The sequence below is a fragment of the Urocampus carinirostris genome, chromosome 4 (assembly GCF_059441175.1).
Source record: "Urocampus carinirostris isolate Australia breed hairy pipefish chromosome 4, RoL_Ucar_1.0, whole genome shotgun sequence".
In the NCBI taxonomy this organism is placed as follows: domain Eukaryota; kingdom Metazoa; phylum Chordata; class Actinopteri; order Syngnathiformes; family Syngnathidae; genus Urocampus; species Urocampus carinirostris.
Window position 1 is genome coordinate 34796275 of NC_142352.1, and position 24401 is coordinate 34820675.

A 24401-nucleotide genomic window follows, 5' to 3' on the forward strand; every position below is an offset into this window, starting at 1 on the left:
CATCACAGCCTGACTTCCAAATGTTAAAGTAAAAACAAAAGCGGGAAACACATTAAGGATTGGCGGTGTCATGATTTTTTTTTTTCAATTAAAATGTGTTCCTTCGGTGAAAATGTTTGAGAAACACAGCTAATTTCTAACCCCCAGTTACCAAGATGGAATAAAAAACTAATACATTTCTACTTTTTATTTTTGTTGGTATGTTACTTGCGATGCATTCCCTTGTATAGCCGCAACAGATTCAACCAAAACAAATCTAATAATTTATGCATGACTAACATGGCTCATTCCAGTACCTCATGAGTCCTATATCAATACATTCTCTGTATAGATAGATAATTAAGTTAGCATCCATGACGTGACTACTGCAAATCTGTAGATTTGATTCATTTCTGTGTTGCCAGGAGCTTGTCTTACCTTCACAAGCTTTGCCATCATCGGTAGGGATGAAGCCCATGTCACATTCACAACGGTATCCGCCAGGCATGTTCAGACAGTGGCCACTCTCGCAAAGGTTTCCGTTCTCTGCACACTCATCACTGTCTGCAATTGTAGGTCACGCAAGATCACTTAGTAATCGATCACAACCTGAGCAGGGCTTCTAGTTTGCATATTTGACCTGAGCAGTAAAAGCCGTCCCCAGAAAAGCCATCCTTGCATGCACAGCGATACGAGCCCATGGTGTTGAGACAATCGGCATTGTTGCTGCACATGTGGGTCCCATTGGAGCACTCATCCAAGTCTTTAGAAACAGGAAAACATGACATTAAACTTGTCTATAGCTAAAAATCCGTCAAAACAGTTGTAGCTTATGAAGTGTACTTGTGTTACCTGTGCATTTAATACCGTCGCCGATCCAGCCAGGAGCACAATTGCACTTGAAGCTACCTGCTGTGTTTGTGCATGTAGCATGCGTGTCACAATTGTGTGCCCCAATCTCACACTCATTGATATCTGCCAAAAGAAAGAAATATGCATTGATATTCATTTATAGTTGAAGGATTTGAGTCTGTGTTTCATTCTAAAGAATTTAAATCCATCGTAGAGTTTGAATCTTTTGGTTTGCAGACTTCCAAGCATTGGTGGGCCGTCAGAGCCCGCAAAGCCTTCTCTGCTTGCCTCAAAATATCTTAATCATGTGATGTTAATTATATTTTGTCCATCAATACTGTTTAAATCATTTCACGTTGTCTTTCAACTTCCTTTTATTGCTTTTTCACGGGTTGCGCCGCTTCCAAATGTGTGCTTTTATATTCAAGTATTTGACCAATCACATTTCAGACATTGCTTGTTGTCAGGGTCAGAAATCTACCCAGAAGACTTCACAATCAGTTTTGGCCTTCTAGCAGGCCTTGGGAAACTTCAGTGTTTTCACAAACTCTGATAGGCTAAGGGATGGAAATGCACCAAAGTGATCACCCCAATCTCAGTTAAACTTGAGGAAGACAAGCTGCTCAAGCAAATATATTGTTGTGTGGATTTAATTGTGTTTTAGTCAAGCCAAAATGTTTGAAGGAAGAAGATAAATGGATTTGGTCGCACATTAACAGTCGAAGCCATTTTCAAGACAGATTTTTCAAGAAAAGCTGGACATAGTTAAAAAAATTCGGACAACTCCAAAGTGAGCAATCCTTTTGCAAGCGGGAAAAGGTTTTGTCCACTCCATTCATCTCACAAACTATGTGCAGTAACCCTGGCTCGCGGGCTCCAAGGAACACTGATCTAGATGGTGTTTGGAGCAACACTAGATTTGTAAACTTGACTTGCTAATTCCTCTGGGACAGTTCCATTTATTTTCTGTCCCCATGGTGAAAAAGCAACCGTTGTATCCATGCTTCTGCAAGCCACATATGAGCACAACTTGTAAACACTCGGCGTGCAACAATGGAGAAAACAAGCACGGTGCTTTGTTGATTGTGGAGAGTGACATTAGTGAAATATTGTTTTATCTGCTGTCAAAAGGTAAATCTGTAAACTAAATAATGTCCCCCCTGCTTTGCCTTTTTCTCATGGGATTTCTAGCAAACAGCATGCGTACAGTGTTTTTTTTTGTTTGTTACTGGTCATGTAAACAGTTTATTTCTCCTAAAATCAGTAATATGATCTCAGTCAGACTATTGCCTACATGTAAACACATCCATTGATGATATACAACGTAGTGTTTTGCTCCATCCAACACAATGACACCAAGATTCTGCACCGGTTCTACAGGAACCACTTCAGCCAGCACTCACTTGTATTCAATTCAAACTAATAATGTACAGAATCATGTCATGTGACAAAGGTCACCAATATTCAAACAGGGTTTTCAAATGAGGGAAATGAAAAAGATGCACACAAAGCTTAGTTTGAAGTTTATAGGTCATCTTCTTATGTGGCAAGACTCATTGCATCCGGAGTGATTGAATGTGCTGGTATTTACAACCACACTATTTGGTTTGATACTCAATACAAGTGATCACCATACCAACTGTTTTTGAGGGTAGTAATGTAAAACAGAGAATTAGAGATGGTTGTTTACAGTCTCACCAGTGAAAGGTTGTTTTGTATTTTCACAGCATTTGATGATGTGGTTAATATGAGGACTAAGAGCTGATAAATCTACTTGGATCACGGAGGAATCTATTTTTTTTCCCCAAGCTTTGATGTTACGACATTAAACAGGCAGTCACTCTAATGCGCAAATATAAAACGCAAACAAGAAGTGTGTCAGCAGCAGACACAGCTGGTGTCAAGGATGGAGTTCAGTTTAAAAGGAAAAATGTTTGGGAGATGATGGGCAACAAAAGGAGAACAAAACAAATATACCGGCTGCTCTGTGCCAGCCTCATATTCAGCCTGAAAGTGAAAATATTTGTTCTTAGGATGTTCAAGCAACCCTTGCGGTAGAAAAGCAGTTCAGTATTACATCTTGATTTCCTCAAGTACCGCTTGGACTCCACCTGGCTTGTACCTTATACTCGGACATCTCCACCCAGCTAAACTTCAGCTTCTAAACATACATAAATGAAAGAAAGAAAGAAAGTAATGGAGCCTGCCCGTGTTTTTTAATGTTGTGGGATGCAACGGAAACATTTCCGTGTATAGAATGTCATCAACAGCTTGACCAGATGGCATTGGTCCTCATGCATGCACAACACTTCATCAAATGACAATTGGAGACTGGTTACTTAAGGGAACGATAAAGCTATCAAAGGAAGACCATCTCAGTTTATAAATATTATAGGCAATGCCGATTAAGAAGACAAAATTGAAGTCATGATCTGCATTGATTATTTTTAGTCATGCTTTGCTTTGCAGTAATCCTGATATTGAATTCCAAAAATGTTAAACAGAAAGGTCTTGAGTGGATTTGCAAGGGACCAGCAGAGCAAGCACATACACAGCAAATTTTAATAACAGATCAGACGGACTGTTTATTTGTGTCTGAAGGTAGACGTAATGTAAGAGTCTGACTGGTTTAGCAAGAAGAGGCCAGATGCCGGTCCAAGCTGTCAGCTAGTCCTCTCCAGCAGTTTTTTTTAAAGAACCTCTGTAAATAAGAATACACTCGAGCTCAACGAACAGCAAATTAAACTCTTTTGGGCCGGAAAATCGTTTAGATTTATGCGTTCTGTGGCCATATCAGGTGATAGGTGGTCACAGAGCTCCTCAAAATATCACGTAATCTTTAACTCACCCTAATGAAAGAGTAGCAACAATGTAAACAATGGTGCAATGTGATACTTTACATGTGTTTTAAAAAATCACTGCTAGTGTGCTACTGTTGTTGAAGTGTGAGCTCTCCCATAGAACTATGAGTCTTGCTAGATCTCTTGTCTTGGTTAGCAATACTTTACATGCTAATTAAAAGAAAGAAAAAAAATCAACCTGTGCAGCCTGTAGTTCCTTTGCGCACTGAGTATCCAAGTTCACAGTGACAGATGAAGGATCCCTTAGTGTTTTCACAGTTCCCGCTCAGACAGATGTTGGGGTTCAGTTCACACTCATCCACATCTTAAGAATAAACAAAACAACACAGTGAAATGATGGACTACCATGTGTTTTGTTTTAATTAGCAGCACAAGTGACAATTTTTCTGACCAAATCATTGCTTTGTTTTTTATTGGAGCCACAAATCGAAAGGTCACACATTCCTCCACACTACACTGCTGACTTTAATATAATCAACAACAATATTACTCACCGCTGGCTCACCCACTCTGTCATTAATACTATTCTCAAGACACATCATTAAATAACCTTTGAAATGATCATAGGTTCCACCCCACATAAACAATTAGGAGTTCTGATGCATAGTATTGTTTTGAGCATGAAACGATATCCATTACCCAGGCAGGTCTTCATGTCCTCAGATGACATGAAACCATCGTAGCAGAGACATTGGTAAGTCCCTGGCGTGTTGGTACACTGGCCTCCTTCACAAACGTCTGGGCTTTCTTCACACTCATCAATATCTGGGAAAAGAAAAACACTAATATTATTCATCAAGGATTAATTGGGTTAACCTTTACATTAGCAACAGCTTGTAAAGATATGTTTATGAGAAATAACATGAGAATTGCTTGTTTGGAAAAAAGAAAAAGCCTAATACAGGACAGAGTTATACTGCACATGAACTCCAATTTTCCATTTATTTTGATGTTAACAATGAGCAAAAAACATAAGCAGCTTTATTAAGCATTAGGCACATAAATTAAATTATGATGTGGTAAGATTACCTGTGCAACTTCTCAGATCAGGCATTAGAGCATATCCGCTATTGCAGCTACACTCGTAACTGCCTTCAGAGTTTGTGCAAAAGTTTTCACACCCTCCATTTTCAATGGTGCATTCGTCGATGTCTGAGTGAATAAAAAAAAAACATTGCTTACTGCTTACATGTAGTCCTAAATATAACATCATCTTGACATAATATTACGCACCCACACAGTCCAGCCTGTCAACAGTAGATTTGTAACCAGTGTCACAGACACACTGGTAACGCCCAATCATGTTGAAGCACCGGCCATGCCGGCACAGCTTATCGCTCAGCTCGCATTCATTGATATCTGGGGGAAAACAAATTACATCTTATTCTGATTGAAAAAAATCTTGACTGAAAAACATGTTAGATTGTCGTATTTTCCACACTGCATCGGATTTTCAGGCACTCCGTACTGAAAGGCGCATTAAAGTGAGACTACAATGAGAGCTACTGTGTTTATTTCTGTATAACGGTTGAGCTTTTTATACACTTATGGTACATATTAGTGCAATGATTGATCAGTTGATAAGTGTCGTGTCGCTGACCAAAATCGCATAAAATTGTATGGAGTGGGAATCAAACTCGAGTCGCGGCATTGAGAGTGCCGACACCTAGCCACTGGGCCACCGGTGATACAGATGACATATTAAGAGGTATTGGATTTTATTTCATTATCACACTTTTTTCACTCACAGTGCCAGAAACACTGATTTGTATTGAAATAAGGTCTAATGCCTTTTCAAGTGTCACTTGTATGATCTGATCTGAAATGATCTGCATTTTTTATATAGCGCTTTTCAAGTCATTGACTTCCCAAAGCGCTTTACAGTGTGCTTCACATTTACCAATAGCGGCCTTATATTGCAGCCATGTAAGACGCTAACCTGCTTATTGGGTGTATTAGGGGTTCAGTGTCTTACCCAAGGACACTTTGACATGTAACACGGACAAGCCGGGATTCGAACTGGGATCCCTTGATCCCAAGACGAGCGCTCAACCTTCTGAGCTACTGCCGCCCGTACCACTTGATGGACAAGTGGTAAAGTGTCAGTGTCCTCACGCCACGACCTGTTGCATATAATGTTTTACGCTTTTGTTCAGCGTTGTTTATCGATTGATTAATCACTGCACAAATATGACAATAGTTGCACAAATGCAGTGGTAAACCGTAAAACCGTGTGTTGTAACACACACCTATAAATAGTGTATGCAATTCAAATCTTATCCACCGTATTCTGTGTTAAATAAGGCGCACCGGGTTATCAAACGCACTTTCAAATTTCAGGCCAAATTTGGGTTTTTAAGTGCATCTTATAACTGGAAATTACAATACATCTTGTGCATTTTTCTGGTTCCTGACAGGTATTTGGTTCTAATGGATCTAATAGCATCTAATGATCTGACTCAGAAACTTGCAACCTATGCTGGGCCTTATAGAACTGATGGGACTCAAAAGAAAATAGGAGACAAAACTTGTCAGTCTTACTGTTAATTAATGACTATCCCTTTTTTATATTTCCAGAGTGGGAAACTCATTTGCCAAAGTGAAGGATAGAGGCTTTTGAGTTCTAGATGCTTCACAACCGCATCACTCACCAAGACAGGCCGAGCCATCAGGAGCGATCTCGTGTCCTTCGGGGCACACACACTGGAAGCTGCCTTCGTTGTTGACACACTCGCCTCCCAGACAAAGCAGAGGGTTACGTTCACACTCATCGATGTCTGGTGGGTGAAAAGAACAATCGGATTATATATTTCTTCTAAATCTGGATTTGGGGTCAAATGTGATCTAATTGACGAGGAATGACTTGAAATTGAGTTATTTTTCAAAGGCAGTGTAAAATTTGCATAAGTCTGGCCTCCTTTGCGAACTCCACCAGTTTCTTTTTTTGTTAGTGTTTTGGCAATCAAAGGTTAACAAAAGCACTGATACTCAGCGTTTATTGAGGGCTTTGTTCAAGAATTTTAATTAGGTTGGCCAAATGTTATTTGTAACAGAAATAGAGTGATAAATATTTTCTAGGATAGTAAGACTGGAAGCTGGACCTAATTTTGTTTTTATAGTGGGGTCTATCACCAAAATTATGCACTGAGAACTATTTAATTAAGGGCAATTATCTTCATGGTCCAATGAACAACTATTTGAGTGACAAGCCGTTAAGTTTACATATATCATGGAGGTTTATGTTACGATAACATCAGTCTTATTAATCCCTGTAGTAAGTTCCAGGTCTGATATGTTAGTAGAGCTTTGTGGTGGACTTACCGTTATAAAAACCCAGGCAAATGGAGGAGCTGCTGGTTTCCCAGAACCCCCAAAACAGCTCGTAAAATTCGATTTATAGACTAAAGTACACACACGTATATATATATATATATATATATATATATATATATATATATATAGAGAGAGAGAGATATATATATATATAGATATATATACATATATATCTATATATATATATATATATATATACATATATATATATATATCTATATATATATATATATACATATATATCTCTATATCTATCTATCTATCTATCTATCTATCTATCTATCTATCTATCTATCTATCTATCTATCTATCTATCTATCTATATATTATATATTACATATATATATATATAAAAAACTACACGAAATTAGTCAGAAAACACCCCATGCATTGTTGGGGTTGTCCATCGATTCGATGATGACCATCTTCTTTTATTTGTGAGTCTGCTGATGTTTGAACAGTCCGATCCTGGATTGTGGTCGGAGACTCAGGTAAAAGAGGATACCTGCGCAATGATGGTTTTTAAAGTGGCGTTAGGGGTGCGCTTTCCCCAACGCCACTATCTTGATTGTAAAGAAGATGGTTCCAGTGGCAAGGGAGACCCTAGACGGCATCTTTCTACAACTGCAGGCGGCTAACGGGATCCAGGTCTGTAGGAAACCGCCTCAAAGCGTGCCGCCACCAGCTTTTGGGATCACTCTTAGTCTGGACTCTACCCTTCGACCTGTTCGGCTTGGGTAACCCTAACAGGAGTACGAGACTCCCGCCGACATAGCTCTAGGGGTCATGGAGAGGCGCAAAGTGCCCCACCATGATAAGGTGGTGATCCGTCGGGACACCCCCTATGCATTATCAACGTGGTAAAGGACTATTTTAGCTGCAAATTTGTTCTTTTAATGCAATATCTACATTTATAGAGGCCCATTTTAAGCAACAAGCTGTTCTAATAGCACATTGTGTTTGCTAATTGTATTGGAAGGGAAACGGATGATTAGGAAAACTTTGTGCAATGATGTTAGCACAGCTCAAAATTGTTTAGCTGGTTAGAGAAGCTTTAAAACTGAGCTAGTCAAGTATCTTGAGCATTACATTTGTGGGTGTGGTTACACTTGAAGAATTAACAGAAAAAGAGAACTTTCATGTAACACTCGACAGTCAATTTTTGTTCTAAAAAATAGAATTGCCAAGATGTGTACAGTGCTTTTCCTTCAAAAAAGAAGGACATTTCTAAGCAATCCCAAACTTTTAAAAGGTTCTGTTTAGCTTCAAGGTACACTATTTCCTTCAGAGAACAGAATGAAAGGGCTCTAACCAGAGTAGAAAGTGGCAAAATGCCAAGTACATTTGAATCACTAATTTGAGAAATAGATGCCTTACACCAAAACGTAACAGCTTGGTTAAATAGTACCAGCAAAACAACAGTGTCAACAGCTATGAAAGGCGACGCAGAGATGCTGGCCTTCGTGGCAGATTGGCAAAATAAGGGATAATTTCAATTTCAATCCTCGTCCATTATATTATTCAAGTTTGCATCAAGAGAGATTTATCGCTCACCCATGCAGTTTTTCATCATCATGAATCCACTTTCATAGCCTTCAAAACATTCACATTCAAAGTCTCCTGGAGTGTTGACACAACGTCCCTGTCCACAAAGGTCAGGAGAGATGCGACACTCATCAATGTCTACGGGGAAGAACAACAGCAAGCACAACAAATCAACAATGTGGAGTTATTAAATTGTCGTCCAAAATACAAAAAGAAATCCAATGTTTATATAGCACAATATATAAAAATGTAATTTTGGAATACAACAAAAAGAATAAGCTAAATAAAATCAATTAACATCACCTTTTTAAATTTCATTGCTCAACACTTAAACATGTACAAAAAGATATGATCAAAAATAAACAAAGACAGAAAAATATCCAACTTAATCCTTGATATCATTCATTTGAACAAACTATTTCATGTATCATTATTATTTCACGCTCGTAAACATGAATTTGAACTCAAAATTATGCTCTAAAATTTTAACGCAAAAATGTAGCTAAGTGCCTGAAAAAGAAGCACCTGGGCTTTAAAAATATTTTTCTTTCCTTATTATTGGAAAACATATTCCTCCAGAGACACATTTTGGCACATTAAAGCAAATTTGTGTGAAATGATAAAAAAATAGGTCAGGTTTTCTCCAATAGGGTTTCATGATCCCTTGAGACTATGTGAATGTACTCCAGGGGTACATAAAATGTTAAACTACTTTAAAAAAGCATACATATTAAAAAGTAAAATCATAATTTTTGGAAAATTGCATATAAAATTAACCCTATAGCTTAAAACAGTTCTGGAAAATGAATTGAGAGTAGACCCATCCATATGTCAAAATTTGGGTCATTTTTCATTAAACTATTGGGTCGTCTGTATAAAATAACGAATTTTCACCTGCCCCCCAAAAAATTGGTTCATTTAACAAGTGGGTGAAAAACAAAAGAATGAATAGTCTTAAACCCAAATTATTGGGGTATTTTGCTTTAACCACTATAAAATATTGTGTCTTTATAAAAAAATCAAAATTTTACTCCTACCTCACGACTCCAAAAATTCATTTTGTTTCAAACATACCACCAAACTGGGTAATTTGCTCAAAACAACACCAAAAGTCAAATTGTTTCAAAGAGTGGATTGAGGTTTAGGTGTATTTGTAATTTTTCTTCACTTACTTTGTGTTTAACCAATACCACCAACAACTTTTAAAGAACAATGTGATAACTTTATTGTCTTACCAGTACAATTTCTCTCATCTGAATCCAAGGCATAACCATTATCACAACGACAACGGAAGCTTCCGATGGTGTTCCTGCACTTCCCATTTGAGCAAATTGCATGTATCATCCTGCATTCATTGATATCTGAAAAGGAGTCAAGAAAAAAGAGGGATGGGAAACATTATACGGTGTGGCTAATACCTTTACTGGTCGTACTAATCATACCTTTGAGGAACGGTCTTCCATTGATAAAGTCCCCACGATGGGAAAAGCCTGGTCCGCGAGGGCAAAGCTGAGCATATTCCGGGGAACCTTTCTCCGGACATTCATCGCACTCCGGGCCCCAGGCCACTCCCACTGAGCAACAACAAGCATCCACGCGGTGTTTTCCAGAGATGGCAGCACCGCATCGTTCATCCTCATGTGTTAAGTAGCAATGCTCTGTGCGCAAGTCTGGAATAAATTGGGAATTTGCACCCATTTTACAGGACATGTATAAGCTGTTAAAAATAAAGATAAAGAAAGGAAGTTGCAATATGTACCGATACATGTTCTGCCGCTGATATCCACAGTCATTCCAGGAGGGCATTGACAGAAAAAAGAACCATGTGTGTTGACACACTTGCCATTAATACAAACCCCTGGAAAAACTTGACACTCATCCACATCTGAGGGGAACATTAGTGGAATTCAGATCATATCCAGTCACACGGTCAAAGCAAAACTTACCTTCACACACATTTCCTCGAACTCTTGCAAGGCCCTTACTACAAACGGGATCTTTGAATGACAAAAAAAGCCAGTTGAGAGGATTTTCTTAACGGAGCAAGCTCTTCTAAAGTAAGTTTACCTTTTTCACATTTGACACAAGGGCTGTTCCAGGCCACGCCGAGTGTGGCACAGCAATGCGACTTGAGCGTGGCCCCGTTGATGTTGACTTCACAGACGTCGTTTACCATCTTCAGCCAACAGGTGCTTTTGGTTGTCTCTAAATAAGCCCAAAAAATTATCTTAAAATATAAATGTATATGTTGAAAAAATAATTGTGTGTGAGAGATTATGTCTTGAGGATATGGTTCTGTACAGGATTGCACAAACCTTTTAAATAGGAAACTGTATACAACAGCAACTAATTTCACTTATGTTTTAGGAATTCAAGCAGGCTTTTTTTTAGCTTTCGAGCAGGAACATGAAGTTTTTACATTAAAAATACTTCAATTTTCCTTTGACTTTGATAATTTACCCCAACCCCTACCCAAAAAAGCATGAGGGTACTCACCACTGGAAGTATGTTTTACTGTGTCTGCACTATTGTAATTTTGGAACTATGGTAAGAAAGCTTCATTTTTGTTTAGTTGTATACTTTGCGATCCCAAAACTACGTACTACAAGAATTTTTAATATCTGGCAAACAGAAAACTCAAAGGAGGGATGTGAAGTACTTCCGAAATCTGCTTTTATTTTCAGAGAGTGAACATTTCAATAAGTGGTAATCTTGCTAGGCATTGGTTGAAATTTATGCTGGTACAAGAAATAAATTGTGAAAAAAAGGAATATATACCAATGCACTCGAGTCCAGAGCTGTCCAGTGAACTGCCTGATGAACACAAGCATACAAATGACCCTTTGCTGTTTACACAGTCTGCATTTACACAGGGATTAGACAAGCATTCGTCCACATCTGCAAGAAATAAAATTAAGAAAATAATTAATCTTGTATTTACTCCAGATGTTGAGGTAGGCATTTTTACGAATAATGTGTCTCAGACCTTCGCAGACATCCTTTTCTGGGTTTAAGACAAATCCCTTAGGACACTGACAGGTGAAACTTCCTGGTGTGTTCCTGCATAAGCCATTATCACACAGCTGCCTGTTTATCAGACATTCGTCAATATCTGAAGGAAAACACGCAAATGAGGACTTTAACTGTGCAATATTTTGATGTGCTGTTTTGGTGAAAACCCAAAGCACCTACCGATACAGTTTTTGCCCGACAGATCGATCTCAAAGCCTTGGTTGCAGTTGCATTTGTATGTTCTCAGCATGTTCTCACACACGCCATTCTGGCACAAGTCTGGGTCGAGTGCACACTCGTTGATATCTGAAGGGGAGAAAAGCTGTTAAAAATCTATGTACATACAGTAGTTTTTTTGCATCACCCAAATAGACATAATGGGTGAAGAACAAAACTTTTGTTGTCCAAACCACTATAAATATACATGATGATTATGTAACCTACAGCTTATCTTTTCTGTAAGTGTTCTTCACCAACAAGGTTAAGAAAACAAAAGTAAAAGTTTGAAAAGTCTTTTTAAAACTTTCTTGGCCACGATTATCTCCATCAAGAGTCGTACAAATAAGAAAATACAACAATAACTGATTTTCAAAGTCTTTACGCAATAACAAAAAAATCACAGAAAGTTGAATACATACCTCTTCCATCTCCAGTTGTGCCAGGGCCACTTGGACATAAAGCCAGGAATTCAGCTGCAACATTACACGAAGTGTCGTCAGTAAAACCATAAAATGTACTCAAATCTAGGACACTTGATACCCTGTAATTATACATTTATATGCTTTGTCTGAACTGTATATAATGACGTTGTCTCAATGTGGTACACAGTTGGCCATTATATTTGAATTGCTGGGACCAGTTAAAATGACTAAAATGTGACATTTCTGAAACCAGTGTGTATAGGCAGGCCAAGCATTTGGGCTACCCAGAAGTGAATAGGTGTGTTTTCAATTAAGAGGTTGGGAGGTGACGCCATATGTGACTCGAATGTTCTTACCAGAGTTTTGTGGTGGGCATGGTTGGCAGGGTTCCCCGTAGGCGTACACAATACTGGCACAGCAGCACTCGGATTTAGTCACAGCTCCAAATAAAGGCCGAACACATTGACCTCGCTTGTAGCCGCCATAACATGAGCTGCGCATGTGTGTGTCTGTGTTATATGGACATACCAAGCAGATTGACGGTGTGAGCAACGAGGCAGAAGAATCTAGGAGGAAGCTCAAAACAGAAACGACTAGGCAAGAAGGAGTAAACAACAGAAATGGGAAAACATGCAGTTGTTCCCTCTTTATAACGTTTGGAGGTTTGAGAAATTCTGCTGTTCTGAAATCAACCCGAATAGAACTAACAACAACACATCCAAAACATACTTGCTGGGAAGCTGAAATTGATCTCTGCAAAGCATATGGAATTTGGTAAAACACAACATTTATCTGGCCTTATAGTTATCAACAGTGATTAAACCAATATGCTGCTTCAGATGATGATGATTATTATTGAATTAATATATTACCGTGCCGGATCTCTGAAAACGATCATTATCTAGGTTTCTGTAAATTCTTTCTGGTATCTGACCTTGAATTTTGGTTGCATGACGGGGCCCTTCAGTGTTAATCAGATATCTCGCTAATCTTAGAAAATATGACAGGAATTTGGCTTGATGAGGAAGTTAAAAGATTAATTTTGTCCACGAGGAACACAAGAACATCCCAGTACACACAGCGGAAAGGCTCCTTACCGACACAGACCCGTCCATCCAGGCCGACCGCCATCCCTGACATGCATTCACAGCGGAAAGATCCCTCTGTGTTGACGCAGTGGCCGTTCATACACATACCTGGAGTCTCACACTCATCAATGTCTGAAAGCACATCAATGAAAGTGGTTAGGCTTTTCTTTTATGGTTTCGATTTGAGCAACTTAAATAGAACTGTGCTCAACCACTTTCTCTTAACATGAACAATTCTGCTGGTAGCTGAATAAACTGCAACTGTGGGCATGTTCAAGAAAAGGAGAATGTTAAATCGACTTGTCTCTTCCAGCTGCAGCATTGTTTATGCTATTTTAACATAATTCAGCTTGGTTAAAGTTGTTGAGAAAAACTGTGACCCCGTTTCAATTCCATGAACTCTCATCGCTAAGGTCTTGAGCGTATCCCATTGAAGATCGTGACGAATGATAATGCTGCAAGCGTGCAGATGGTTTTCACTTTTATGGGAAAGACGACGACTTCAGGGACTCCTCTGACTCACGTTTTGGTAATGACCACATACGTCAGCACACTTCATACACACCCAATGACTTAACTAGGTCAGCATCTCTATAACAGAGGCCAAGTGGAACAACATAAATTCAACTCATCTTCAGTTGATTTGTTGGCAATTTTAAAATCTATTAGCGCTTTATGTTTTTGCACTTTCTGTTTGAAGGAATAGCAGTCCATCAAATGTTTATTTAAAATAAGCTGCCCCATACCACTGAAACATGGCAATAAATTGTCAACTTTCTCTTTAATGTTCCATTGCTTATCAATTAGGGCAAATTAGCACGCAAAGACACTTCACAGATTCTTGGTAAACTTGTCAAAGCAAAATGAGACTTAATTTAGATTGGTGATTGACAGCAAAATAGAATAAATGCAGTACATGCTAAGCTATGAATGAATAAATGAATGAATGAATGAATGAATGAATGCATGAATGAATGAATGCATGAATGAATGAATGAATGCATGAATGCACGAATGAATGAATGAATGAAACCTTTGCTTCGAACGTGAGAAAAACAAAAATGAAACAAAACAACAGGTCAAAAAAAAAAAACAATGGTAACGTTAGTAAGTCCGAAAAAAGAATAGGAAGAAGCACATGCTTATTAAATACTACCCCTTAAACTTTCTTGATAATTGTGTCTCACACCTAGATCTCCTGTGCTATGACTAAACATGCCAACAAAAAATAAAAAATATAATTCATAATAAAAGATAAACATATAGGCTACAATCCAGTATGGAGCAGTTTTAGACCAATAGCGTAGAGTTAGTTTGCACCGGCATTGGCTGTTCCAAGCAGCATTGGCTGGTGTTTAAATGTGCAGTGTCAACTACTATCAGAAATTAACTATTTGGTGGTTGTGTCCTGTCCCAACACTCGGCAAAAAATAGTAATAATAGTTCGCTATAATGTCAATGTACTGGTTAGAGATTTTATATTTATTTCTTGAAAAACAACAGATTCCTTACTGTGAATACTTGAAAGTGCTCTATATGGTTTGTGTTCTCAAAAGCATCTACCCCATCTCAATTGAATTTTATGACAACTTCCTTCCCCTGTAAATGAGCACGTTCATGAAGGGTTGGCTGCTCTGGAAAGTCAGAGCAGGCTGGCCTCAATAAGCAACATGTCCAGCTGGGATGCAGCCAGGATGCTCATAGATTTTTACAAGGCTTTTTAGGGGATTTTTTTTACCCTTAAGACATTCATAATAGAAATACTCACATACCGAGCATGTGGCCACCCTCCAAGTTTGCTGAAATATAGCCAACTTGTCCAATGACACACTGGCCTACTCTAAATAATGTACAAATGTGAGGCAGGTGAGGCTGTGAACTTTAACGCTTGGTAAATATAACCCTTTACGATATTTTTAATTTTATATTTCCATGATGACAGGTGAGGCTGTCCGCGCGTCACTGAGGTACAAAGTTGGTATCATTGAGCATAAAAGAAAGTGACAAACTCACCAACACACATGCGGCCACTGGAATCAAGTAAGTAGCCAGGTTTGCAGATGCATTTGAAGCTGCCATCCTCATTGATGCACAGTCCATTTAGACACATGTTTCGGATAAGGCACTCATCTTGATCTGAGAATCAAAAACAAGTATATAGATGATGTCACACAAACAAGGAAATCCCATGTATTTAAAAATATTTTCTCATAAAAACAATCAATAGACATTCTACCCCTAAGTAGAGACTGGGCTTGTCATTATTGTAACTTTTAATGTCGTAGCAGACGGACCTTGACAGTTTTTGCCATCAGTTGAGATTTCAAAGCCCGCGTTGCAGACACAGTGGAAGCTGCCCTCTGTGTTCACACAGCGACCGTTGTTGCAGATACGACCATTGGCGACACATTCATCCAGGTCTGAAAAAAAGAGTTGCTCTTATATGTGTTTGGGTGAAATAAAAACTATGGCTTCAGATACAATCTTAGCAATGTATTAGGACAGTTATTAGTCAGCAATTCAAAATATAGTAAACAATAAAGAAATGTATTAATTAATTAATCAATAAAACATGTATCAAATAAAATATAATTTGGTAGTATTCATTACAGCGCACGGCGGCGCAGTGGTTAGTGCGTGTGCGGCATAGTTCTAAGGTCTTAGGAACCTCCTGTGTGGGTTCAAATCCAGCTACCTGACTTCCTGTGCGGAGTTTGTATGTTCTCCCCGTGCTTGCGTGGGTTTCCTCCGGGCACTCCGGTTTCCTCCCACATTCCAAAAACATGCATTTCAGGTTAATTGGCCGGTCCAAAATGTCCCTAGATGTGAATGAGCGAGCGAGTTGTCTGTCCCTGTGTGCCCTGCGATTGGCTGGCAACCAGTACAGGGTGTCCCCTGCCCACTGCCCGATGATTGCTGGGATGGGCTCCAGCACCCCCGCGACCCTACTGAGGATAAGCGGTGCAGCTAATGAGATAAGATGAAATGAGTATTCTATTACATACGTGGTGTGTCATTTTGGGTGTGCTGCATAAGAGTATTTTAGTTGCGTGTGAATAAGAGGATTCCTGTAAATATTCACAAGTTTTCCAGTTGTGTATGAGTGAAAAACAATGAATTTAAATGGTGTTTGAGCAAATTAAGTCAGAAACACATGTAAGATACATTTAGTTGTGGGTTTAAGGGTGTCCCAGGTGTTTGTGAGGGAGTAGTGTAACAGTAGTGTACATTACAATGTTTCAGTGCCCATGTGTGTTTCAGTAATAAATACAGTAGGTGCTTCAGTAATACCTATTAAATGTAAGTAAAGAATAAACAACATATGAGATTTTTGCAATTGTGTGGGTGAATATTTTTCAGTTCATAGTAGAGGGTGTGTGTCAGTGTTTTAGCAATGTGCGATAGTGTTTAATTGGTTCTACGAATAAAAAACAAAAACATTCCAGTAGCATATGTGAACGACTTTCAGTTTAAAGTGCGAGAGAAGTTCAATTTTGTGTGTGAGAGAGAATACTGTATCTGTAATCCATACTACGTGTGTCAGTCACCTCTGCACTCTGTCTTGGTTGCTGTCGACTGGAATCCCACAGGACATCGGCACATGTAAGACCCAGGGGTGTTCACACACTCGCCGTGTACACAAGGACTTCTCTCACATTCATCCTCATCTGCAGAATAAACATCAATAAATATTCTCCCATTCTATGTTATTTCCATTTAAATAACCGGAACATATTTTAAAACCTGACGTGACTTACCAATACATACATTCCTCCTGTCTAAGGTGAAACCCATGTTGCACTCACAGCGATAATTCACGCCCGGCAGGGGAATACATCGGCCATTTGGACAAATGTTGCGATAGGCCTGGCAAATGTTGGTTATATTCTGGGTTTGAATGATGACTGGACCTGACCGAATAAGCATGACCGTAATGTAAACTGGTTATTCCTTAACAATGTTGCATTTGAGTACTGTGTACCTGGAGGTGGCTGAAGTGGAAGCTGTCCTGGAAATTCACCTTGACCTGGGGATCGATCCGGGTATCTACCCGGTGTTTGACCTGGCCCTGTATCTGGGCCCAGACCAGGACCAGGACGTCCTGGGAAGTGCGGATAGACACCCGGAAAGTCAGGGCTTCCAGGTCCACGCCCGGGTATGGTCCCGCCACCATTAATATCAGGTAACTGGACGCACAGTTTCTGGTATTCTTCTAAAGTGAGATAAAACTAAATGTCTTTATATCCATACACACAATTAGGAGACATTTTTGTGGTATTCCAACCTGATCCGCGAATCGGGCACATTTCTGGAGTTGAGCCATCAGACCAGCATCGCCCGTTATCGCAGCAGCACTGCATTTTGGTCAGCAGCTGTGAATTTTGGTTGGCACAGCGCCCATTCAGCAGGCTAGCAAAACAGAAACCGCCACGAGCATCTGTGGGGAACCACATGGCAAGAAATCAATGGTAGCAATGGGAAATACCATGTGTAGTCAGCAGGGTGAGGAAATAGGCATATTGAACAATATTTAAAAATATTTTCACATTTTTCATCATTCAAGAGATGAGGTCCACTGTCAACAGTTCCTGGCACCGGAGATTCGCTATGACTAACACTAAGGTTCTAGTTAACACAAATATATCATATTTCCTTTCACCACAAGACCCAGTGGAGTCTTTATATAGAAAACTTTGATTCACAAACAAAAGATTGATCCTCCAGGTAAAAATAGCAAACCAAAATTGTCGTCGTAACTAAAGAGAACTTTTCAAACAACTCAACATTCAACCATGCGGGAGTTAATGCTTGCATACTTGTATGTGAATGATTGAAGTTTTTCGAACCACTCTGACCCAAATTCCTTAAGGGTGTAGGACAAAGTCTATGCCGTTTGCACAAAGTTAAATACAACTGAATTATAAATTAACCCACGTTGGCATGGTTGATAATTTCACACATTGTAATACTTTTATAGTTATTTAAATGCATGTAATTCAGTGATTCTTTCATGAAGTACTATGGCCACGTACCACTCGTCCCAATGGTACTAGATTTGCATCGACAAAGCATCATTTAAATTCCACTGAAGGACAATTTAACCTTTAATGACAATTAAATGCAAAACCCTGGAGAAATTGCAAGTGAACAGAGAGGATAAAATCCCAACTTAATTCATACTTAAAAGCTAAAAACTTTGAGGCAGCTCAAGAAAATCAATTTGAACGTCCTGAATATGTAAACTACTGCATACAATTTATTTCATGTTTCCCTACTGTAAAATATGGACATGTACAAAATATTTAAACACTGTATAAAGAAAAAAAAACATGGTCACCTTTTGCAGCCATAAAAGCAATAAAAAAGATTTTAGTCATCTGGAAGACTTTATTCAAAATGCACTAGGGCACTTCTGAGCCAGCGCAGCAAAGGGCATTCCCCCAAACTTTCCCAACAGCGTTGAAGACACCAAATTGCATACACGCTTTGGTTAGATAAAAAAAAGAAAGAGAGATTGATTTAATGCGGAATAATTAATTGATTAGTGGGTGTGCCTCAAAACCGTCAAGGCAGCTCATTGTTGAGGAATAAGAGAAACAAACTGTTGACCTAAATTCAACCAGCTGGAAGCTTGAACCAACTTTCTTGCGCAAGCAGAGAAAAAAGAACGATTTATTGGAGAGAAAAAAGATTCCCGCAGGCTGTTTTTCTCATATTTCTGGTTTTGTCAAAAAACACGATGGTACACTAAGTTCAAGACAGCAAGGCCTGGCAAATGGACTTACCCAGGCACCTTGAACCATCCACAGAGACGTGGTACCCTTGTGGACACTTGCAAAAGTAGCTCCCAGCCGTGTTTGAGCATTCGCCGATGCCACAAACACCGGGAATGTTGGAACACTCATCAAGATCTGAGGAGAGGAGTTTTTGTCATTTTTTTTCCCCTGAAAACTGTGTATTCATTACAACAATAGACTGGAATGTAACCACAAACATTGATGAAAGGATTTGTGTGAAAACATATTTGTGACAGAGTAACCTAAGAATATACAATAATCCCAATATGTTACTCTTCTTGGCAATGCACATCACCAACCACATTATATTGAACAAAACGGCTATTCAACATATTTTTAACTACCCAGGCCTTTACAACAATAATTTTCAGCCATAAAATCATGCACACTGTATTTTATCATTCGTATGTATACCACAAAACTACTCAATATGCTTCCCTCGATTCCCATCTGTAGTTAAAGTTGGTCTGGAATTTGTCATACTTATGTTTTAATGATCCCCAATTTTTCACCGTCACACTACTGTTTTAGTTGAGTAGCGTGAGAGTAACCAAGGGTTCTGCTGCTGTGGTTGTGCATTACACAAACGATTCAACACTCATACCAGGAGTAAAATGCCTTTCAAACTACATGTGCTTGTAATATTCAGCTGGTTCAACTTTACCGATCAGAAAAAAACATTGTAAGTCTACAGGGATACAATAACCTGTTTGAATAAAAGAACTGCCAGAGAAGATGCTTTTAGGGGTTTAAAGTTTGTCAAAAAAACAAACACACGTGTGGTCCCTTCTCAAAAAGCAATAATTAGTTGACCATGCCTGCTTAACCTCAATCACAGCTTCACAAATACTATGCTTTTGCACCGTTTAATTAAACTGAAGTCACTTACAGTGGACCCAGTCATTGGATTTAAGAGATTGAGCCTTACCATCACATTTCTGCGAGATCTCATTGAATTTGTGCCCGGCAGGACATTTACATTCAAAAGATCCTACTGTGTTGATACAGTTTCCTCCTTGACAGATACCAGGGATTGCCTGGCACTCATCCACATCTGCAAAAAAAACAACATACTGTATTAGTGATTACTGCAAATAATTCACACATAAAAATCTATGAATATTCCTTTCGGCTGATAGGAAAATAGGAGAGGGTCAGTTTCAAAACGCTAACTTTGGTTTATTCAGCAAAATACAGAAACTTGAGCATGACAAAGGAAATGAAAAAAGGAGCTCATGTTTCCTACGTTTCCGAATGGCAAAACACTCAAACTGAAGCCAAGTAGGTTAGACACATATACTCTGCCTCTTTGTTAGCTTGCACAGTTTACTTCTGACCAACTTTTACAAAAGAAGGTATATGGAAGCAGATATTTTAAAGAAACACTCCAATAATGCAGATTACAACGATAAAAACCCTAAAATGCTTGAAACCTTTACGCTAAATAAAGTCAACTATACTCGATGCATTGTTTGTAAGGAATAACAAATTACATTTTTATACAGAGAAAGGAAGTAGAAATGTAAGGCGGTACTACTAATAAACTAAACTGATAAACTGAGACAATAGTTCAGTTTGTGGATTGGAACTTTATCAATACATCCTGACAGCTGTTGCCAATATTTTGGTAACCATGCTATGAAATATGCCTAAAATAAAACACATCATGGAATGATGCAGTAGAAGAGAAAGAGTTGAAATACAAATACATGCTTTTTAGATTCTCATTAAGGAAATTCTTTTTCTGTTTTTTTCCTCCTATGCTAATTTAAAATATCGACAAAAAGTGTGTAACTGTTCTTATTTTACAAATGTAACCAGGGGCTTTATGGTGAAACCACCCAGAATTTGCCACTTGAGCATATTCTAAGTTGTGTCCTGGCTCATGCACTCATCCCCTGTGGAGGTGTGATGTTGTTGGGTCTGGAGAAGGCAGCCGGGCCAAAGGATGCCTTTCCAGAAATGAGCTCTCCCACATGGCACCACCACTGACCCGTGTTACTGACTCTGACAGTTTCATCACAGCGGGGGACCCAGGGCATTCCATACATATGTGGGAGGCATTGCCACCTACTCCAATTTAAACCAATTAGAACTAATCCTCTGGAGAGGGGATGGTGGGAAGAGATGAAGGGTGACAGGAGAAAAGGGTTCAGACAGACGAGAAGGGTAATAATATCCTGGAAAACCTTTGGGAAAGCGTGAAACTCAACTTTTCTCCAGGTGACGGAACAAAGCACCATCACAGGATGAGAGCACAGACTTTACCTTGGCATGCTCCTGTGCGGTGGTTTGGGATGAAGCCTCTTCGGCATGGGTGAGGCTGAGCTGGGCACATTTCACACGGGTGACCCCATGCCCGGCCCACTGTGGCACAGCACAAAGTCTTTGTGCACACGATACCAGTAAGCTGGCCTTGACACATCTGTTTGTGTACTGAGGCGAAGCATGGACCAGTCCGATAGTCTGTAAAGAAAGAAAAGACAAAAGTGATTGCAATTTGTGTACCATGGTTGAAAACCATAATGCTACGGGAATGGCATAGTTAGGACTTCTGTAAAGATAACTACAATGCAGATCTAAAAGACTGTTATAGCATTACCAAATTATTTGCTTCCATTTTCGGTCAAGATCTGCACCAGGGTTGCAAAGTGATACTACTCACGGAAGTTTGGCAGAAATGTTTGTCACAATATCAACAAATCAATACCATTACTGAAACAATCCCAAAGTAAAATTTTAAAAAACTTTTAAAAATCTTGTAAACCCAGAAAATGGGAAAAGCGTGAAAGGGGTGACTTGACCCTTCAAGAAGATTTGTATGAAAAGTCCTAAAGGTCCAGAAAATGTTTGATAGTAGAGCACTGGTTGCATGTATTTAGTATCAATAGCAACTAAAAGGAAACATTTCAGAATTGTTAGGAAAAAAATGTTTTCTTCCTGCTGTAGCGTGAAAAAAATTGGTTTTGACATCAAAACATTCACAAAACAAAAAGCTCATTAAATTTAATAAATTCAGGTTTTATTTAGACTTTAAAAAACTGACCGCATATCCCAAGGGCTGCAAACTGACTGAGTCTATGAAACTCACTAGGTAATATCCATTACACTAAAACTAAGGAAGCTATCTTTCATTAAAATAATCATTCTTTATTTCTTGGCCCTTTGAGGTGCTTCGAATTAATTCTATCCAACTATCTATTATCTGCACCGCTTATCCTAGTAGGGCGCAGGGGTTCTGGAGCCCAACCCAGCTACCTTCGGGCAGTGGGCAAGGGACACCCTGAACTGGTTGCCAGCCAGTCACAGTGCACACAGAGACAGACAACTCACCCGCTAATTCACACCTAGGGACAATTTGCACCAGCCAATTAGCCTGACATGCATGTTTTTGGAATGTGGGAGGAAACAGGAGTGCCCGGAGGGAACCCACACAAGCACGGGGAGAACATGCAAACTCCACACAGGGAGGTTCGATCTCATGACCTCAGAACTGTGCTGCACACGTGCTAACCACTGTGCTGCCATGCTGCCCTGCTTAATTCTAATAATCGCAAAATGTGCGTTCAATTATACACATACACCCCTATTTCCTCCCCAAAACTTCCTTTAGATTGACATCTATAATTTGATCTTATTTGTGAAATGGCTACTTACTGTAGATGTCAAATGACAGATAGGAACAGAGAGTCCGAAATGAAAACTTTATAGATGGGTTTGGGAAAGACATCGACCGTCTCCCTCTATTGAAATGTAGCTGGACATTTTACAGTAGTCAACAGACACTAAAGAGAGGAAAGATGGAGAAAAGGTCTAACAGCTCGTTTTTTTAAAACAAACGTGACATTGTGCGTTCCCCATGTGGACATTGGCCCGGCCCAGACACGTCACGTGTGCTACAGCCTCCACGGTGTCTCTGCCTTTGGCAGCAACTCTGTGTGAACCAGAACTAGGTCATCTCCTTCTCCATTTCTTCGTCCCGCCCTTAAACTGAGTCTCCACTGCAGAGGTATGTTTGCCATTGTTTAACTACTGCCTCCTCCCAACCACCAGAGAAAAGTAGCTACACTGTACATGTCCCAGTAATGTATGCATTGTTTGAATGTGATGAATCATGTATACACATCAACAACAACAAAACTATCTGTTTGGTACATTAACTAAGGCAGTTTAAAATTTGTTATAAAGTATTACTGTCAAAATATAAAACATTTACCCTTATTTGAAGCATTAAGCTTTAAAACTGCTTCAAATAAAGAGTTAAAGCTTTACCTCTGAGGTTAAAGCTTTCAAGCTTTTGACCTTTTGCACTAGTTCTATCTCTTCTTGGTTACTGTTTGTGAACAAACGGTCATTATCTAATGATGTATTATCATCTCTTGTAAGAGTTGTGTCACGAGAGAGCTGGTGCCTCACAAAATAAATTGTTTCAGGGAGACACATTGCATGAAAAACTGTCGAAAATATATTTAAACCGAAGACATAGACTCCAGTTGACCCTTACCAAGGTAAGAAAAAAACAGCCGCGTAATATGGTGAGATATGTGTTGAACTTAAAAAAAAAAACTTTCAGCATTTAAGGCTGCAAGAACTCAACATTAAGTAGCACACAAGAGGCTGTAAAATAAAATACTCTGTGGAATAAAAGCAACAGATCAGGGACAGCACACGATTACAAATTGCATTCCCACCCATTTAGACTATTTGCAGTTCTGTCTTCCTCATTGGAGAAAAAGTTGTCCAACTTTCAAGAGGAGGAGTGAGATAAGCAATGCACAGTTAGAGTAGGCCTCATAATAAGCCTTTACAACCTAAACTTGACAACTTGGTTAAAAGTTAATAACGCCCCCTGTCAACTGGCCTGAGGGTCAATTCAGTTTTGAAGATAGATTTGAAAGTTTGCGGAGCTTAAATTGTTTTCAGAGCAGTGAAACAAACAGAAAATGTTGCCATCATATGTCTGGTCAATCCATTGTGGTGTTAAGGACGCACAAAGAAATTAAGTTAATCAAATTTGTCTGACATTGACGTCAAACAAAAAACAAACAATTTCAAAGTTTCCAGCATTTTAATATTCAGAAATTACACAACTTCAGAAATAAATGGCTTTTATTTTTAAACTGCACATATTGAGCGAGAGTCAAGCAATAGGAAGTGAGTGAACGCTGTTACTAGGCTACAAAACTGATGTAACAGTGCACAAAAATTCATTTTTGACAATGCACTTCTAAGTAACATGTGAATTACAATGAATTTCTCTGACTGTATTTCTCTGTGGTAATTGTGAATTCA

At 39.0% G+C, this 24401-nt stretch overlaps 1 protein-coding gene across 1 annotated transcript in view; it reads right to left on the minus strand.

Annotated features, from left to right (window-relative positions):
• fbn1 (fibrillin 1) overlaps nt 1-24401 on the minus strand; it is a 91235-nt gene that overhangs the window by 33074 nt on the left and 33760 nt on the right. The window contains exons 7-35 of the mRNA XM_088334322.1: nt 21378-21575; nt 20038-20163; nt 19098-19223; nt 17597-17749; nt 17294-17524; nt 17070-17222; nt 16860-16979; nt 15606-15731; nt 15325-15447; nt 13321-13443; nt 12580-12732; nt 12221-12274; nt 11763-11888; nt 11557-11682; nt 11349-11468; nt 10638-10775; nt 10517-10567; nt 10330-10455; nt 10013-10240; nt 9806-9931; nt 8580-8708; nt 6344-6469; nt 4926-5051; nt 4722-4844; nt 4332-4457; nt 3871-3996; nt 832-954; nt 620-742; nt 418-543 (exon numbers count right to left, since the gene is read on the minus strand). Of these exons, the coding sequence (XP_088190448.1) occupies nt 418-543; nt 620-742; nt 832-954; nt 3871-3996; nt 4332-4457; nt 4722-4844; nt 4926-5051; nt 6344-6469; nt 8580-8708; nt 9806-9931; nt 10013-10240; nt 10330-10455; nt 10517-10567; nt 10638-10775; nt 11349-11468; nt 11557-11682; nt 11763-11888; nt 12221-12274; nt 12580-12732; nt 13321-13443; nt 15325-15447; nt 15606-15731; nt 16860-16979; nt 17070-17222; nt 17294-17524; nt 17597-17749; nt 19098-19223; nt 20038-20163; nt 21378-21575 (3855 nt within the window). The remainder of the gene's footprint in view (nt 1-417; nt 544-619; nt 743-831; nt 955-3870; nt 3997-4331; nt 4458-4721; nt 4845-4925; nt 5052-6343; nt 6470-8579; nt 8709-9805; nt 9932-10012; nt 10241-10329; nt 10456-10516; nt 10568-10637; nt 10776-11348; nt 11469-11556; nt 11683-11762; nt 11889-12220; nt 12275-12579; nt 12733-13320; nt 13444-15324; nt 15448-15605; nt 15732-16859; nt 16980-17069; nt 17223-17293; nt 17525-17596; nt 17750-19097; nt 19224-20037; nt 20164-21377; nt 21576-24401) is intronic.